This window comes from Staurois parvus, unplaced genomic scaffold (assembly GCF_062004578.1).
Source record: "Staurois parvus isolate SC_StPar_1 unplaced genomic scaffold, SC_StPar_1.0 ptg000476l, whole genome shotgun sequence".
NCBI classification, from domain to species: Eukaryota; Metazoa; Chordata; class Amphibia; order Anura; family Ranidae; genus Staurois; species Staurois parvus.
The window spans coordinates 2,690,559-2,709,495 of NW_028318272.1; the positions used below are offsets into that span (position 1 = coordinate 2,690,559).

At 40.4% G+C, this 18,937-nt stretch overlaps 1 protein-coding gene across 1 annotated transcript in view; it reads right to left on the bottom strand.

Annotated features, from left to right (window-relative positions):
- ZNF423 (zinc finger protein 423) overlaps window positions 1–18,937 on the bottom strand; it is a 387,723-nt gene that overhangs the window by 197,289 nt on the left and 171,497 nt on the right. Inside the window, exon 4 of the mRNA XM_089689472.1 lies at window positions 11,761–14,978. Within this exon, the coding sequence (XP_089545598.1) occupies window positions 11,761–14,978 (3,218 nt within the window). The remainder of the gene's footprint in view (window positions 1–11,760; window positions 14,979–18,937) is intronic.

Below are 18,937 nucleotides of genomic sequence, written 5' to 3' on the forward strand. Positions count from 1 at the left end.
ATGGGGGGGGGGGAGTGGGGGTCGATCTATTCATAACATGTTACACTCTGAATATGGGTATAACATGTAACATGTTCTGAAAGGTGAACTTATCATTTAAACCAGAACTGAATTATCATAGAATATAAAAAGACAAAGGGTAAGCCCTACTCTCACCAATGGAGGCCTTTAAAGCTTAACTTTTTTCTACAGTTATGATCTCAAAGTAGTGTTGACATTGTCACTGTGCTGAGACACAGTCTGTGTAGAAAGCAGAGTTGTGCCTCTTTCAACCTTTTCAACACAGAGGAACCCTTGAAATAACATTCCAGTTTCAGTGAACCCCTGCTAAAAATGACTATATCTACAATCATGAGACATTAGTGTAATGGCCAGTGGAAATTAATCTGTTTATAATTGTAGTCATGGAATAGAATTCCCGCCTGACCTATAGCTAAAAGAAACAATGGTGTCAATGGGAACCTATGTGAGAGGCAGAAATGTCTCATTGCTCAAGTTACCACTAGTAACCTGTAGAAGAACCCTGGTCAATAAACCCTGCACTACAAGATGCTTGCAGATTACGGCAAAGATCTAAAAACACACACAAAGCATGACCACATTAGAAAGAATACACGTCTCCTGTATTTAACCACGTCCCCCTAGGTGGATGTCATGTGATGACCTGGGGTTTAAGTGGTTATACTGAGATGATGCCTATAGCTACAGGCATTATCCCAGTATCAAACTTTACAGCTGGCAATACTATTTTCTGTAGCAGTGATTTGAGTGGCTATACAGCCACTTGATCACTTTTATAGGCAGAGGAATGGGGTGCCCCTCCTTCCCATTCCCACCTTTCCTGGGCTCTCCCAATCAGTGGCATTTCCATCAGTAAACAGAGAGAGGGGAACTGACGTTGTTCCTCCCTCTCAGTGACCGCAGAAACCGAAAGCATTAACAGGGACGCAGTCGAGCAGACCAATCTGTGTCTGATCAGCTGCAATGAAGGCCGGCGGAGAGATTTGGATTCTAATAGACCCCAAGATCTCTTCATTAAAGAGGACCTGTCACAGCCCACGGAATCACAAGGGATGTTGTTCATCTCTTGTCATAGCAATAAAGTTGATTAAAAAAAAATTAGGAGCAATAATTCTAGCAGCAGACTTTTGGTGTAACTTTAAACTGGTAAACTGTAAAGGCTTTTAAAGCTTTGCCTATGGAGCATTTTAGGTACTGTAGTTTGGCACTGTTCGACGGGCATGTGCATTTTTAAAGCGTGACAAATTAAGTATCTATTTACTCGGATTGACATCATCTTTTAAAAAAATATTGGGTATTAAATTGTGTTTGTGTTCTATAAAATTTATTAAAGTGTATTTTTTCCAATAAAATTTGTATTTGAAACACCACTGCACAAATAAACTGCAACACTCACCACTGTATTCTCTAGGTCCTCTGCTTAAAAAAAAATATAATGTTTGGGGTTCCAAGTGATTTTCCAGAAAAAAATGATGACTTCTACATGTACAAGAGAAGTGTCAGAACTGATAGGGCAGGCAAGTAGTTAAACAATATTTGCTTATTTCAGAGACCAGCTTTAAGAAAATGTGTAAGCTGAATAAGATTAGTTTCACTGTCCTGAAAGTGGGTTTTGCTTTGTGATAAAGCCCCTTTAAAAGTGCTAATAAAGGTGCAATGAAAGCAGTGACATCTAAGGGAGTTCTTAACACTTCAATCCCATCCTCAGAGGAGATGGATATCATTTGCCACCTGTAACCAACTAGTATCATTCATTTTAATTTGTCCATTTTAACTAATTCTACAACCCCCTTTGGACTTCTCTTTTTCCCAAGACTCAGACGATCTGAGCATTCAGTGGCTTTCTTTAGGTGAAGAGAAGAAAAACACTACCTCGAGTACATGGAAACTAAAGCGCTTTCAAGTTCTGCTGGAAATGCATTTGTAATAAAAAAAATTGTACAAATGGTCAGTTGTACAGTAAAAACACTCAGACAGTCCTGAAGCACTATTATTGCAATGATTATCTTGCGGAATTATAAGAATTACCCTTCTACGGAGATTATAATAAAAAAACAGGCACACATTCTCTCAATCACATGCAGCAAGTAAAACAAAAGACACAAATGTGCCTTCCCACATTTGTAAAATGTTTGTGTATATCCCTGTAGCACCCTCCTAGAATAGGTTCCTAGAGAGGTTCAGGTAAATTTAGTTCTTTAGCTCCTCTGTAACCATTGGATCAGTGTGTGATTATTTTTGGCTGTTCAAAATTTCACTGGCTGCAGGCTCAATTGCTTTCCCCTGCCTTCTAATGGATTCTAGAAAGTAGTGGGCTGAGAGATTGGCCTGAATATTTATATAGTATCAGCCAATCCCGGGGGCGGGAGCCAGCATGTGGCTGAGGAGTGCATACATAATTTGGGACCTGGAGCAGCAGGGTTCTTGTTCAGGAGGAGAAGATCCCACCTAAAGGGCTACTTGCTAAAGGGCTGTTGCTACTTTAACTCTTCGAGCATCTGCTCCAATGTTGCTAATTTGGGACTGTTCATTTGCTCGGAGTCCCAGGGTTACCTGTTCTCCTCTGGTCTGCTAAAAGGAGAATTGTCTGAAGAATGTAGACAAGGCAAAGAGTGTCCTCTGATTACTTGCAGTACCACTGGAGTATCCCAAAGCCCACCCTGCACCCCATTCAAGTTCAACAAGCATTATCTTTTAAAAAGACATTCCCTGCCTGGTCCTAGAGTTGTGAGACTGTTTGTGATGCCTGGCTGCCTTCATACCCACATATGAAGCAACCTGGGACAAATCTGTTGGGACCCTCAGGGGTCTGTGCTACAAACCACGTTACTAAACCTAAATGGCAGGGGTACATACTTGAAATTGCATGTTAGATTTCTTTGGGGGGATTCAACACATTATTATGTGTAATTGTGTATAACCCATTGCCTGCAGAGGCTGCTGCTTCTGGTTAAGGCCTCATACACACTGGAAAGTTTTTCAGCTACTCCTAGAGGTATCTGGCATTTTTTTATGCCTCTAAACATCCCTGCATGTTAGCCTATGTGTCCATGCACACACAGGCTTTTAGAGGAGTTTAGAGGCAGAAAAAAAAATCCACTGTCAGTAGGTCCAGGAGCGGTGATGTTTTGGTAGAAAAACCACTTGATGCCTGTAAACACACGTATACGCATCTAAATGCGTGTCAACACTAGGTATGATTAGCGTTTGAACATCATTTTATTTCAGTGATCAGAATAAAATATTATTCTGGCAAATTAAATGAATTAACGCCCAAGCGCTTGACACGTCTAAATGTATTACACACTTTTACAAGCGTCAGGTGTTTTTTCTGCCAAAAACACTGCTGCCAGGAGGAAAGGCTTCTGGGAGAGTTGGCAAAGAGTCCAGTGTGCATGAGGCCTTATATGTTCCTTTCAGTGCCTCCTTCATATCCACCTGATATTGCCCTGTGCAGCTATCTTCCAGGACTGTGAGCACTAATAGCTGCCCCAGTCAGAAAAGTTGCACCACTCACCCCTACTGCCCTCTCCATCATTCACAAATTGTATTTCTATTTTCCCACAGTCACTGAGTGCGATGCATTGTGGAAGTATAGTGATATAAGTGCTCTGAATGGTGGAGAGGACAGAAGGGGGTGGTGATTTGCAGACATAAATTAGTATGACAGCGACATTTTGCATTCTTGCAATAGGTAAAATTCGGAATTAGATTGTGCTCACTGACACAAGTGTTTGACCCTCAAACATCAAAAGCAAATGTCAACCTAAGCATCTCATGTATTTGTTTGGACTTAGAATTCATGGGGAAAGGGTTTTTTTAAACAGATTTCTTTATTAATTTGATTAAAGCAGAACCATTTTATTTATTCAAACACTCTAAGGACTCGTTCACTCTGGCACTCCATGCGTTTAATTTCTCTAAGCGCAGGAGAAGTTCTCGGAAGTATAAACAACTTTTATGTCTCTCGGGTCACTTTTTCTTGTGTTTAGATGTTCCTACTTTTAGCTGGGTTTAGGGTTTCTACTTTTGATCCTGGGCACACAGAATTCTATTTCTCTAAATGCAGCTACAATGACCGCATCTAAATGCAGGTAACCACACAATGTGAATGTCACAATTTAAAAATTACATGCATTTATATGCTTTAGAAATGTCCTCCAAATATATAGAAGAGCAGGTTTGACAGAACTGGCGTGAATGAGGCCTAAAACTGCAAGCTAAAAATAGTGCATGCATGCACATTGCAAAATTATGTGGCTTATCCACATAATTCTGGGAGTCACCATTACCTCTTGGTTTCAGCATTTCTAGCTGCCTAGCCCAGAGGTCATAGGCTTTGTAAACCTCCCCCTTAAAGCGGAACCTTCCCAGTCAACACTGACTGTTTTTAATACTTACGCTGTAAATATAATAGTAAATAGATACAAAAGTATATCATATTTACTTGTTTTAAATGTGTTTTTTACATTTCTTCAGTTACTTCCAGGTCTAGACAAATCATGCCCTACATCCCTGGAGTCTTCCGGAGAGGAAGAGAAGCTTTCTCAGCTAAACACCCCCCCGTCTGCATGCATGAGCTAGGGGCAGATAGATTCTATAGAGTAAATGCTTTATGAATCATCTGCCCTTACTCAAGATGGCCACAGCCAGAAATAACAGGTGGGTGTTTTTCAAAGTGATTTCTCAGCAAAATATTGTATGGAGACATGGATGGATGGGTTTGCTTTGAACATTAAAATTGAATTAAATAGCATTTTTGGTTTGTGGCGCTCAAATGCAGTGTAGTTGCTATACGCTCCTAAACGTCAGTCCAAAAAAAGCTTAAAATTAGCGTTTTTTTTTTCCAAGAGCACAGGTGTTGCTTTAAGTCAGTGTGCATGGAGCCTTAAAGAGGATCTTCAGTGCCCCCACCCCCCAAAAAAAATTTTTTAAAAGTCAGCAGCTACAAATACTGTAGCTGCTTTTAATATAAGGACACCTATCTGTCCAGGGGTCCAAGGCTATCCTCACCAGAACCAGTTCTTCAGCCATCAGCAGGTCCCCGGTGCCAGCATGTTTACTAGTAGAAGCCAGCTGTGAGTCCTAGTGGCTACACAACCAGCTTCCTACTACGCATGTTCTTGCTGTGCTTTGTGAATGGTCCTGCAGTTTTTTGCTACCTGTGATGTGTCCCAGAAAGCTGCAGGCAGAGAGGAGGGGGAGCAAACTTTCACTTGGACTGCCTAGGCAATCTGAGATTATAGATTATAGGGCCATTAAGTAGTGGGTGTGTTTGGATTACTTTTGGAGAACAAAAATATAGTTTAGTGTCATTTTAACCCTATCCTTTATACTGGTCTGGCCTATAACTCTGCTCAGCCTATGTGAAGCCTAGTCATGATATCAGCACTACTTACAGATACTAATACTATATCTGATTTGTAAGGATTTAGTGCACTCAAACTGGATTTACTGCATATGTATTAATGCTATTTAGAAATATTTTTAACTCAGAATTATTGTGCCCACTTTAGGTAATCCAGCTTTAAAATAAGATTGTTAGGACAGAGCTATAGGAGCTGCCAATGCTGACTTGTTAAACTTCAAAACCAGTTCTGTAATAAATTAACCCTCCATGGCCAATTCCATACATTTGCAGGTCCAGAATAGACAGACCAATTCAGGAAGGAACTAGTAGAAGGTCAGTTAAACTCGTTACTGTATTTCTGTCTGAATGATAACTAGGAACCAAGATGACCAAGCTACAACAGCAAACATCTGTTACCTGTGCATCCCTCTGGAACATCTACAGACTTCCATTCATATTTTATATTAGAAGCCCCCCCATCAGAACTGCTGCATTGTTAAGAAAGAACCTTTCAATATTCTGACAATTCCGTGCAGAGTGTACTACATAAAGCACTTTGCTGAATTTCTTGGGAAGTTACAATTGTTAGTAGCTTTTACCCATGTGTACTGTGCACATATTTTCACATTTTTCCTTTCAGTTAACATAGCAGTATTAATATACTAAATATAGCTTTTAATGTGTTTACAATTACATGCTTCTGCATGATACAGGTGTATATATTATCTGTTGAGTGTAAATTGATACATGCTTTTATCTCAGAAATACTCATTTTGAGTGAAGAAATAGGTAATTTTGTAAATTATCTTCCACTTTAACAAGGACTCCCATGTGCTGATAGCTACAATGGTCAGAACCGCAGAGCATGGGTGTAACAGGGTCATAAAAATACTGTAAGTAGCAGTTCTTCAATTATGTGTTTTTTGTGTTTTAGAATGGAAATGCCCATGCACAGGTGACAGTCAACTGACCTGGCCATTTTTGTTACCGAGGAAAAATGGGACACTGGGACTGCATGTGTACTCCTTGTCTTCCACTAAACAGGAACTCTGCTGTGACTAGAGTATACATTTTTAGAACACAAGCTGGACCAAAAGGCATGAGGTGGTTAGATTATACAAGCACATCCAAACTTTCTTGAATATCTGTTGTAAGTTTAAAGTATAAACTAAAGACAATTTTTTTTTTAATTTTGGATTAGAAATGGATTAGAACACCTGTCAGTTTTTATTGCAGTCTATGCCACCGTTAAGCAGATTCCCCCTCTCTATTTATTCTGTTTACTGTTATCATTGAAAGTGAAAGTAAAAGAAAATCCCAAATGTGGGTTTGTCCCCAGAAAAGTAATAGAGAGGAAATCTTCCAATGAGGACACTAGTTCTGGTGACCAGGGAGTCCCCAAGGAATTCCCTTAATTTGCAGAGATTTCCTCCCACTTCCTGTTTGGTTATTGGACAGGAAGTGAATGTTAATCTCTTCAATGGAACATAAATGGCAAAAATCAACCTTGCATGGGTTATAACCTCTATCGAAAATGATAAAACAATCTTTTGCCTATAGTTCTACAATAAGTATGCTCTAGTGCAGTGGTCGGCAAGCCGCGGCTCGCGAGCCACATGCGGCTCTTTACCCACTCTAATGCGGCTCTTCTGTGTGCCGGGCGCCTGCTCCCCTCCCTCCTCTCGGTCGGCCGCTCCCCTGCCTCCTCTCGGTTGGCAGCCCCAAAAGTCCGCGCGGACCTTTTAATCCGGATGTGGCTGTCAGGATGTGTGTAGGCGGGGCAGCGTGCCGAACGTGAGGGGAGGGGAGCTAGGCTCCTCTCACAGTCCGCCCTGAAGACCCGAACGGCGTGGGAAGACAGCGAGAGGAACGCAAAAGGTAAGTGAATTGACACGGGGGACTTGGCTTACTAGAAGGGGGGGGGGGAATAGTACTGTGGGGGATGAAATACTATATGAGGGATGAAATACTATATGAGGGATGAAATACTATATGGGGGGATGAAATACTATATGGGGGGATGAAATACTATATGAGGGATGAAATACTATATGAGGGATGAATTACTATATGGGGGATGAAATACTATATGAGGGATGAAATACTATATGAGGGATGAATTACTATATGAGGGATGAAATACTATATGAGGGATGAAATACTATATGAGGGATGAATTACTATATGAGGGATGAATTACTATATGAGGGATGAATTACTATATGAGGGATGAAATACTATATGAGGGATGAATTACTATATGGGGGATGAAATACTATATGGGGGATGAATTACTATATGGGGGATGAAATACTATATGGGGGATGAAATACTATATGGGGGATGAAATACTATATGGGGGATGAAATACTATATGGGGGGATGAAATACTATATGAGGGATGAAATACTATATGGGGGGATGAAATACTATATGAGGGATGAAATACTATATGGGGGGATGAAATACTATATGAGGGATGAAATACTATATGAGGGATGAATTACTATATGAGGGATGAATTACTATATGAGGGATGAAATACTATATGAGGGATGAAATACTATATGAGGGATGAAATACTATATGAGGGATGAATTACTATATGAGGGATGAAATACTATATGAGGGATGAAATACTATATGAGGGATGAATTACTATATGGGGGGATGAAATACTATATAAGGGATGAAATACTATATGGGGGGATGAAATACTATATGAGGGATGAAATACTATATGGGGGGATGAAATACTATATGAGGGATGAAATACTATATGGGGGGATGAAATACTATATGAGGGATGAAATACTATATGAGGGATGAATTACTATATGAGGGATGAAATACTATATGGGGGGATGAAATACTATATGGGGGGATGAAATACTATATGAGGGATGAAATACTATATGAGGGATGAATTACTATATGGGGGATGAAATACTATATGAGGGATGAAATACTATATGAGGGATGAAATACTATATGGGGGATGAAATACTATACGGGGGATGAAATACTATACGAGGGATGAAATACTATACGGGGGATGAATTGCTATGGGGGATGAATTACTATATGGGGGATGAATTACTATATGGGGGATGAATTACTATGGGGGATGAATTACTATATGGGGGATGAATTACTATATGGGGGATGAATTACTATGGGGGATGTATTACGATGGGGGATGAATTACACTATGGGGGATGAATTACGATGGGGGATGAATTACTATGGGGGATGAATTACACTATGGGGGATGAATTACTATATGGGGGATGAATTACTATGGGGGATGAATTACTATATGGGAGATGTATTTTCAGTTTTAAAAATGTGGCTCTCAAAATAAATTTCAATCATGGTTTTGGCGAGATTTGGCTCAGTTGAAAAAAAAGGTTGCCCACCACTGCTCTAGTGGAATATAATCTCTGTCATATGCAATTTATGATGACAATTCCTTTATTGCTAAGTGATTTATCAAAGATCTAAATGGTTACCATGTGTTAATAGACATATTGCATTTGCTCCATGTGTCACCTACATCAATGCTATGTTCACATACATCAATGCTTGGTTCAAGCCTATTAAAAAGTCTGCTGAAATGGAACTTAGAGCTGTAGTAAAGTCAGTGGGGGACCAGGATACAACACAATCAAACAGTCAGATACCAGCAGCACCCATAGATCTTCAAAAGAGTAAAGAACATTTTAAAGGGTGCTTGTAATTTAATGTTTTTATTGAAGAGATTGGTTCACTTCATGAATCAGGTTGGAAAAAAAAGACATACTTTTTTTTCATCTGCAGCATTCGTTACCTCTGATCAATGTGCCCTACCTTTTGCATGATTGCTCTGCAGACAAACTTTGTGCTATACAGTATATACCGTATTTTTCGCTCCATAAGATGCACTTTTTCCCCCCCAAAAGAGGGGGGAAATGTCAGTGCGTCTTATGGAGCGGCCAGTCCGGAATTTCCACCGCGGCCGTGTCAGAATACCGGGCCGGCCGCTCAGCTCTGCAGCGGGACCTTATGGAGATGACTGCTGACCTTTGGGGAGGTGGGGAGCGGGTACCTGAATTTGACAGGTACCCGCTCTTACTTCTTTGTTCTTTGATCTTACCTGTTCCTCTATCCAGCAGCGCGCTGTCTTCCGGCTTCTGTAGTGTGGGCACTGGGCATGACAGCCGGGTGCCAAGTGCGCATGCGCAAGAAGCGGTGCTTTTTGTGAATGGTAAGGCGGTACCTGGGACACATGACAGATCCCAGAAGCCGCCAGGCCAATCACAAAGCGCAAGTGCTTCTCGCTCATGCGCACTGGGCACCCGGCTGTCATGCCGAGCGCCATTACAGAAGCCGGGAAGACAGCGCACGGCTGGATCGAGGAACAGGTAAGATCAAACAAAAACTCTGCGGAAGTAAGAGCGGGTACCTGTCAAATTCAGGTACCCGCTCCCCACCTCCCCAAAGGTCAGCAGTCATCTGTACTGTCCGCAGTCTCTGGTCATCCTTTGTGCTGTCCGCAGTCTCTGGTCATCCCTGTGCTGTCCGCAGTCTCTGGTCATCCCTGTGCTGTCCGCAGTCTCTGGTCATCTCCTGTACTGTGTCTGCAGTCCATTAGTTCAGAATTTTTTTTTTCCTGTTTTCTGCCTCTAAAACCTAGGTGCGTCTTATGGTCAGGTGCGTCTTATGGAGCGAAAAATATGGTAGATTTTAAAGCCCAGTCAACCATGGGTGCAAGTTCCTATGGGCTGTGGTGGAGGCACTGCAACAAAATGTTGCAAGTACCAGGGGTTTAACTACTCATTGATGTCCTTATTCTGGTGCATGGACTTTCATTTTAAACACATGGCATTACTTGAACCATGTATAAAAGTCAAAAACAGTGATTAACAAATTGAACCAGTGATTTAGGAGATCAATCCTGGATCTCACCGATTAAAAGCCAGAGAATATCCTCAAACAATGCAAATGTGCCAGACCCAGTCTATTGGGTTCATTTTAAATTTCCAGTTAAACATTTCATCCCACCTATCCAAATACCAGCCTAGCATAGCAGGTACATGAGCTTTGTAGTTAAGAGGGTTAGAAAATGGTAATCTCCTCACTGTGCTAGCCCATATTTGCTTCAGAATTGTGCAGGTGCCTCTCCCTCAAGACACCACCCTCATGCTGGTAAGTATTCAGCCCTTTTTGTACAGCTCATTTTCCACAAGCATTCTTTGAATACTTTGCTCTTGCTATATTTCCTGCTTAATGGAAGTAGTTATCCAATGACAGCATTCAGTTTGAGCTTCTGTCACAATGCCATGCTCCACTTACTATAATGAATGTCTTTGAGATTAATTTGTCTCTAAACTTTAAATGTAGGTTGGATGTTTTAGTGTATATGGTCAGTGTACATGGAGACCCAGCACAACAAAGAGAAAACAGACAACTCTATGGATTATTTTAAATTTTTGTAATCTTTTTGTAAACATGTAACCCATCAACTAGGTCGTTGGAGTAGGGCAGAGTCCTACCAGTCTAAATAATGGACAGATAATGTCAACAGAAGCACCCCTTTTTCAGAACCTGGCTTGTGATAAAAAAAAAGACTGCGACAGTAAGCACAAGGCTCATGTTTCTAGTTTTTTTGGTTTCTTCCTTGAAAGCTGCATCCAGTGTTATGGGACATATGCAATAACAAACAAAAACTAGCAAGGAGTCTGCATGCCTGCAGCTCTCTTGCTATGGGAGTATTAGCTTGTATGCCTAGGATGCTAGTTTGGTTACAAATGCATTGATATCAATGGAATGCCGTGCTTTTTTTTTCGTTTCATAACAAAAGTTATTATGACGAAAAAAAAATTGGCAGATCCAAGCTTATTGAACTGGACCACAGTAGTTGACAGGACAAACCTCTGTCCTACAAATTATTTGCTCACCTCACAAATAATGTATCCTATAGCAACCTGACAAAGATATCATTTAAGTGCAACTATAACCATCTTTTTTATATTTTTTTTTTCTGGGCAAAATAATAATATCCGTTGCAGGTTTTACTGCTCTCATTCGTGTTCTTGATGTGGAAATGTCCCATCACTTTTTATCCTGAAGATGCACCAGGCAGTGGGAATAATCGTAAACTCAGACTGTCCCTGTTCTGGTAACAACTTTCAAATTTCGTGTTTTACTGTCACTGGGCCAGAAGTAAATCTAATCTTCCCAACAGGGAAAACAACTGCCAAAGGTTCTAACCCTTTCTCACTGTAGTAATTATTATGGTGTAAGCACCACATGGCACCCTAGTTTTTTTCTTTTGTAATCCATCTGCTAAAGTAAGATCAAAATACAAAAATCATCACTGCAAAAATGGACATAAAACAAGTACTTACTCTTGGGAGTGGAGAAGTTTGAGCTACTTTTCTCTGACCACTAATTTCATGTGTCAAGTCTCTATGGTCAATCTGGATATGACTTTCCAGATCTTCAGCACTCTCAAACTTGACACTGCACTCTGGGCATCTCAGACACAGCCTCTCACAGACTTCTTGTGGGGGTGGGTTGGAAGGTTGTCCATTAGTGGTTCTGCTCAAGCACACAGCACAGAGACCATAAGGTAAGCCATTAACATCTAACTTTACCAGATCCTGTTTGTTTCTGAACTCTTTCAAGCATAGGGCACATTTATAAATCTTCTGCAGTATTTGTCCATTAGGAGAGGAGGCAGCAGAGTTTCCTGCTATTTTTTGCATATGGAATGTTCCATGAATTTTAAGTTCCAGAGTGGATGTGACAGTCTGCATACAGACAACACAACGGAAACCAGTCAGGGAATTCCGAAGGTCTGGATGCATCTGACAGTGTTCAATAAATTCTTCTTCACTTTGAAGGGGCAGTTTACAGATTCTGCATGTCCCTGTATCTAAACTTTTGCTATGGGTAACTTTGTGTTCAGTTAGCGTGAGCAAAGATGGGAACCGTTCCCCACAAATAGGGCACATATAGTGTTTTGCAGGACCCCTGTGTGTCTGCATGTGTTCTCTAAGTCCATTTTCAGAAAAAAATGTTCTTGAGCAAATATTACACTTGTGGCTGCCTTTGATGAATTCTGCTTTCTTCCTAGAACCATCATCTTCTCCAGGTCTGATATTATGATCTCTTAATCGATGATTCTGTAGGAGAACTTCCATTGTGTAAGCTGCTCCACAAATATCACAGCCATACATTGGTTCAGAAGCATCAACATCATCTTCACTGGCCTCATGACTGTTTGAAATTTCCGGGTTCTTCATTAGCACACTTGGGACTTCAACAGTCTCCGACTTCTTGCCTGCTGGTACCATACCATTAGCTGTACCATTTTGGCTGCTAGTGTCAAATACACAGTGCTTCTCTCGCAGGTGCTTTTCAAGGAGAATGATTGCATGGAATGCCTTGCTGCAAAATTTACAATTATATTTCTTACTGTGAGTAGTAATATGACACTGAAGCTCCACTTCCGTACTGAAGGTTTCGCCACAGAAGATACACTTATGTGACTTTGCTGGGTTGCCCAAATGGCTGTGCTTGACATGAAGCTGAAGGTCTGCCTCTTTTCTGAAGTCCCAGTTACATGCTGTACAGCGATACATTTTCTTCTCATTGCTATGCTTTACTGCCAAATGCACTTGGATGGAAACCTTAGAATCAAAGACTTCTTGGCAAAGAGTGCAGTGATATAACACAAAAGTATGCATGTCCAGTAAGTGCTTTTGCAGATCATCTACAGATGAGAACTGCTTGTCACAGCTCTCACACACGTAATGTGTGGAGGTTGTCATGTAGTGTACTGTGAGGTGCTGTAGGAGAGACTCTTGGGAGTCAAAGTCCTCCTTGCATTGAGGGCAGGACTGTTTTCTTAAAAGAAGCTCCAAATGTGATTTCAAATGTGTTTGAAAAGTTTCAAAATTAGAAAACTTTAAGTCACACTGATTACAAGGATACTCTCCACTTGACACTGAGTTTAGGCTAGGACACAGCCGCTGCCTCTTTGGGGAAGAAACTTCAACATCTGAAGAAACCGGACTCTGCTCTGATTTTGATTTCTTATTATTTGCCAATGGAATGTTCTTGTGGTTTTCTTTTATATGCTTTGTGAGCTTCAATACAGAACCAAATATGGGAGAGTTTGTGCAATACGGGCACGAATACACTTCCATGAATGACTGACTTGGCTGAATAACAGGGGATTCAAGCTTTGAGCTTCCAACATTGCAATGGGCTTGCTGAATATGATCAGTCAGTGAGGACTCAGTAAGAAATCCCATGGAACACTGGTTACAGAAGAAAGCATTGTTGCCTTCATGAGGAGTAGCATTGGGTCCACAGTGAGTGATGCGAATGTGTTCTTGAAGGCTGTTAATGTCAGCAAACATTTCAGGACAATAGTTGCAATGAAAAGCAGTTATGTTGCTAAACTGTACCATAGGGTAGGCATGGTTTTTGTGAACCTTTCTTACATGCTCATTAAGGTTATACAGGGTGGGCAAAGAATCCAGACAGATTTGACAGGTGTGGCTTTGTTGAGGTTTGTCCACGTGAATAGTTTTTAAGTGGATCTCCAAGACAGCCAAGCTGTTGAAATCTCTTTTTGTGCAGTAAGGACAGCTGTAGCTAACCTTGGACCAAGTCTGGCCCTCCTCTCTTTCTAATGATAAGGTTTTCTTATGTGCTCTTAGTGGCTTAAGCGTTGAGTCAGGAGTTGAACTACGTTCAACTGATGCACTGGAGTCTGGTGTGGCACTGCTCATCGAAGCCACACTTCCCAAAACTGGATCTGGACTAATGCTATGATTGCTTGAATCAGGCTGTCTATGACTATCAAGGTGGCAGTAAACGTCTTCCACAGAAGAAAACTGCTCTGGGCACATTGGACACTTGTGCTTCTTGTTGGCATGGACTTGGTCAATGTGGTTCAGCAGTGAGGTTTCATCCACAAATACTTCAGGGCAATGGATACACTGGAGGTCTGCTTTCTCTGAAAGCTGAGGATGTCGCTTCATCACATGCTTTTCCAGCTCCTCTGTCTGGCTGAAAGTCTCCTCACAATAATCACACATGAAGTCGTCTTTCTTCATGTCCTTGTCTGATTTAGCCAAATGCTCCTTGTTTTTCTTATGAGCCTGCATGTGACTCTGCAGAGAGCTAGTGGAAGAAAATCCGCGCTTACACACTGTACATTTAAATGGCTTGCTAGAACTGTGTGTTTTCAGATGAATTTTAAGATGATCACTACGAGAAAATGCAGCCTCACATTCGTGGCAGTGATACTTTTTGTCCCCAGTGTGGAGTTTAATGTGGCGATCCCTGCTCCTCTTGTGCTTAAACAGTCGGCTGCAGTACGTGCATTTGAATGGAAGTTTGTCACTGTGGATCTGCTCGTGCCTTTTCAGGTAGCTGAGACGACTGAAAGACTTTTCACAGAACTGACAGGGATACGGCAACCCAGATCCCCCTTCCTCTTCTCCTATGCCGAGATCACACCCATCTCCTATCATCTGAGTGGGTGATGCAACGTCTTTGCTGGAGGGAGATGAAGCCACCCAGGAGAATTGTGGGTCGTCATCACCATCTGTAATGGGAAAGCAGAATGGAGATTAAAAACAATTCCCTGTGCATCTGTGTAATAAGGCCACAGCACTTTAACAAAACCTAGGTTTTTTTTTACCATGCTACATCCTTTTTTAGCAGTGAACAGATCATTCCACAAACAAGGACATTGGATTAAAGGCAGCTTACCAACTAAATGTGCCTAAAAATAAATTACCAGCTATAAATTGTATCACTAAAGTTTACTTCTACATGGTATCACTGTACTAAGTTGTTAGTGCCGTGATCACAAAAGCATACAGATCATTAGGAAAGGCAAGCTACTGGTATCATTAGAGCATTTTATGAATTAACTTGTTAGTTACATAGCGCTTCCTTTCTGTAAGTGAAACTGGATCCAGGTGTCCAAGGAATATCACAGATCCTGAAATACCATCTCCATACTCTGCAGGTGCGCAGCTAGCTTAGTCTATCATCAAGAACAGGATGAATAGCTCATGGAGTAGGCTTAACTAGAATATCAGCCTGTAATGTGTATGAACTTCTTCATCCTCTTAGGTACAGAAGAAAAAAAATAATGTTGTATGTGATAGCTGGATTATAAGCACAACCAAATATAGAAAGGAAATGGCAACCGAGGCTTTTAACTACCTTTTGTGTTTGATAAAAGGGTTACTCGAGCCAACAAATCCTATGTACCAAAATATATGACAAACCTACTTACTGTAGATGGCATTTAGCTATGTAGCATATATTTAAAAGGGGTTATAACAGATAGCACAGGTGCTAGAACTATCTAAACCTGCAGCCAGCTAAAGTATTTTATGCCAAATCCCACCACAACAAAGAACAAGTAAAATAACAATTCCAAGATACGCAAGTTCTGAAAGGTAAATACAACTGCAGAAAATCAACGTAAATAAATAGTATTAAAAACACATGAAAAACCAAAACATTGTGTAACTGGTTTTATTTATGTTGCCAAGTACTGTTGATCTATTATAAAGGAGTTGTTCACCATTATACAAGCTAAGCTACTTGGCCACAACACACTTCAATATGCCAAGTAGTTCTGAAGACAATATTATAAAATATTTCCAATCTAACATGCTGCAACAGGTATTATTGGTAGAGTCTAACAGCAAATCTAGGCACACTTTGATAGCAGTGGACTGCAGGTGATTTCATGGACTCTGGTGAATACAATGGAATGTGTATATCCACTGAATAAGTGTAAAGGTTCAGAAATATTGCTGTATTGTGTCAACCATAAACTCAACTAAAACATAGTGATAAAAATAGCTAAACTTCCACATAAAGTTGGATATTTAATTATTCTGCCAAATTAGAAAGTAATATGAAAGTAAAGCAAAATAGTATATTTCTCTATATTCTCTCTGTAAACACACACACACACACACACACACACACACATATATATATATATATATATCAAAAACCAGTTGAGTAACCACCAAATTTATTTTATATGAATTATTTCATCCCAATCTTTGATCTTTCAACCCAGTCTTTGATCATTTTAGACATATAAAAAGGCTGTATTCAACCTACATTTTGCTAGGTCTAGAAGCCTTTACAATTCTCTGTTTCTACTGTGTGAACATTGCACAAGCTTTCAAGGACATCTAACCCCAATAGAGTGGAGCAGTGTCCCTAGAGTGTGAAATAACAGGAACGAGTCAGCTGCACAGAGAGATCCCGGGTGTCTGTTGGATGAGGTACAGGGAGAGACAGAGCTGGGTTCTGTTAGACCAGCTGTGTCCTGCATACGCACAGAGCACAAAGCTGCGACTAATCAGGGGATATAGTACTAACCCATCAACCTTAATTTCAGATTAGCTCTCATCAGCCCACCACTAGATATTAAACACAGAAGTTCTTAAAACAGGACTTCAACCCTGCAGATACTGACACGTTGTAGTGCTGCAAGGTGAACGTAAACTAGATGAGCCCTTACATTAGAACATAACTAAGTTTGACTGGGGACCAGGAAATGGGTCACTAGAACGTTGTCTCAACAGCATTCATTTTATTCATTTATATAGCACTGACAAATTCTCAAAGAAACTTAAAATACCACAATCATGCACAACACAGAAGTGTATTATGTTAAAAGAAAAAAATCACAGGAAGCAAACATACAGACACAGGAAGAACATCGGCACCCCTTGTAGATAAGGTCCCTTGTGCAAAACGAAGGTAAGGACTGCAAATTATGAGTGCTAACTCTAGCTGCAGAATTACTAAAACTGGAGAGTGCAAAATCTGATAGTTTTGCATAGTAGCCAATCAGCATCTAACTTCAACTTGTTCAATTAAGCTTTGACAAAAAAAATAACTGGAAGCTGATTTGATTTTCATGCACAGCTGCACCAGATTTTACACTCTCCAGTTGCAGTAAAATATTCAGAGCAGTACATGGTTTGCCTATTCAAGTGAACTTGTAGAAGCAAAAAGCTTTCAGTGGAGTTCAAAAATTTTGCCAGGTCTGGCTGGGCATATTCGTATACATCAACAAGATACAATTCAGTAGATATAACTTTGTGCAAATGTAGTCACACTAGCAGGGGCGGACTGACCATTTGGAAACTCGGGCACTGCCTGAGGGCTCGGGGTCAGTAGGGGGCCCCATGAGATGCCCCTGGTATCTTTTTCATAGGTTTTTTTGAGTTTGGGCAAGAACACAGGGGCCCCATGATCCCCTATTGCCCGGGTGCCCCATGAGTTGTCAGTCCGCCCTTGCACACTAGCTATAGTCACCATTTTAGCAACTAAGTGCAGTGAAAAAAATATGCTATAATGTAGAAGACTGTATAAGTCTACGCTCTAAAGGTAGGTACTATTAGGTGTCACAGAGTGGCTACGCATTAACATATAATGAAAATTATTAGTAGGCCAAAACTTTTTTTGATAGCGCGTGCAATGGTTATACACCTATCAAGGTCTAAAGCATTTTTTTTTTACAATAATCTAACCATTTCCTACTCCATTGAAAAAAAAAAAAATTGGTCCAGATAAATTCATGTCTCATTGTACTTTATGACATTTATATTCTATATGTACACATACTGTATATATCATGTTGTCAACCTGACAAAGTGTAGTTTTTCTATATTCTAGCTGTTTTTAAAATGTATCTAAGCCACATGATTGTTAAAGCATAGCATAGGTGTGATTATACCCAAAAATGTGGGCATCAAAAACAGATTGAGACATTCTACCTAAAGTATATTCTGAAAAACTTACAGTGCAATATGCCTTTTTTGAGTGCAATATACTCAAAAAATATTAAAAAATATCACAGCTAACATGTATAGTGTTCCCACATAAATTATAATATACAAAATATGCAGCGCAATATTGTGTAAACAAATACTTATAATATGTACATACACCTTGCTCAACTTGAGCTGAAGTCTGTTGCCACAGAGGATTGCTCTCAGATCACAAGCGATTATAGCTGGTGTATTTCTTGCCAGCATGGAGCTCTGGAGCTATCACCTCTAGGACCACTTTGAGGAGGCTACATGCGGGATTTTGCCCACCAGTGAGGGAACTGACACAGCGGTGGACCTGACATCCGTTGGAGAGTCCAGGTTCCAGACCGGTGGTGTTTGATTATCATAAAGCGTTTTGACCCTGCAGGGTCACCGCATGGAGGTGAGGGGCCATTGCACCTAGAGTGGGATTTATAGTATCCTGTTGCACATTAATGGTGATTACAGGACTACAGAACACCTCCACCATTTGGATGGTTCTAGACATTTTCTATGAATTGGATATTTCACCTTTGTGACTATTTAGGACACGTTAATTCTTTTGTATATGAAACACAAATGATGCAGCGCTACTACCATAAAAATTCTTCACACATAAATGAATAAGTGAAACCGTGCAAAATTAGTGACACAAATACACAATATTAAATAGTGCCAAAAAACTCATAAATAATCACGTGAC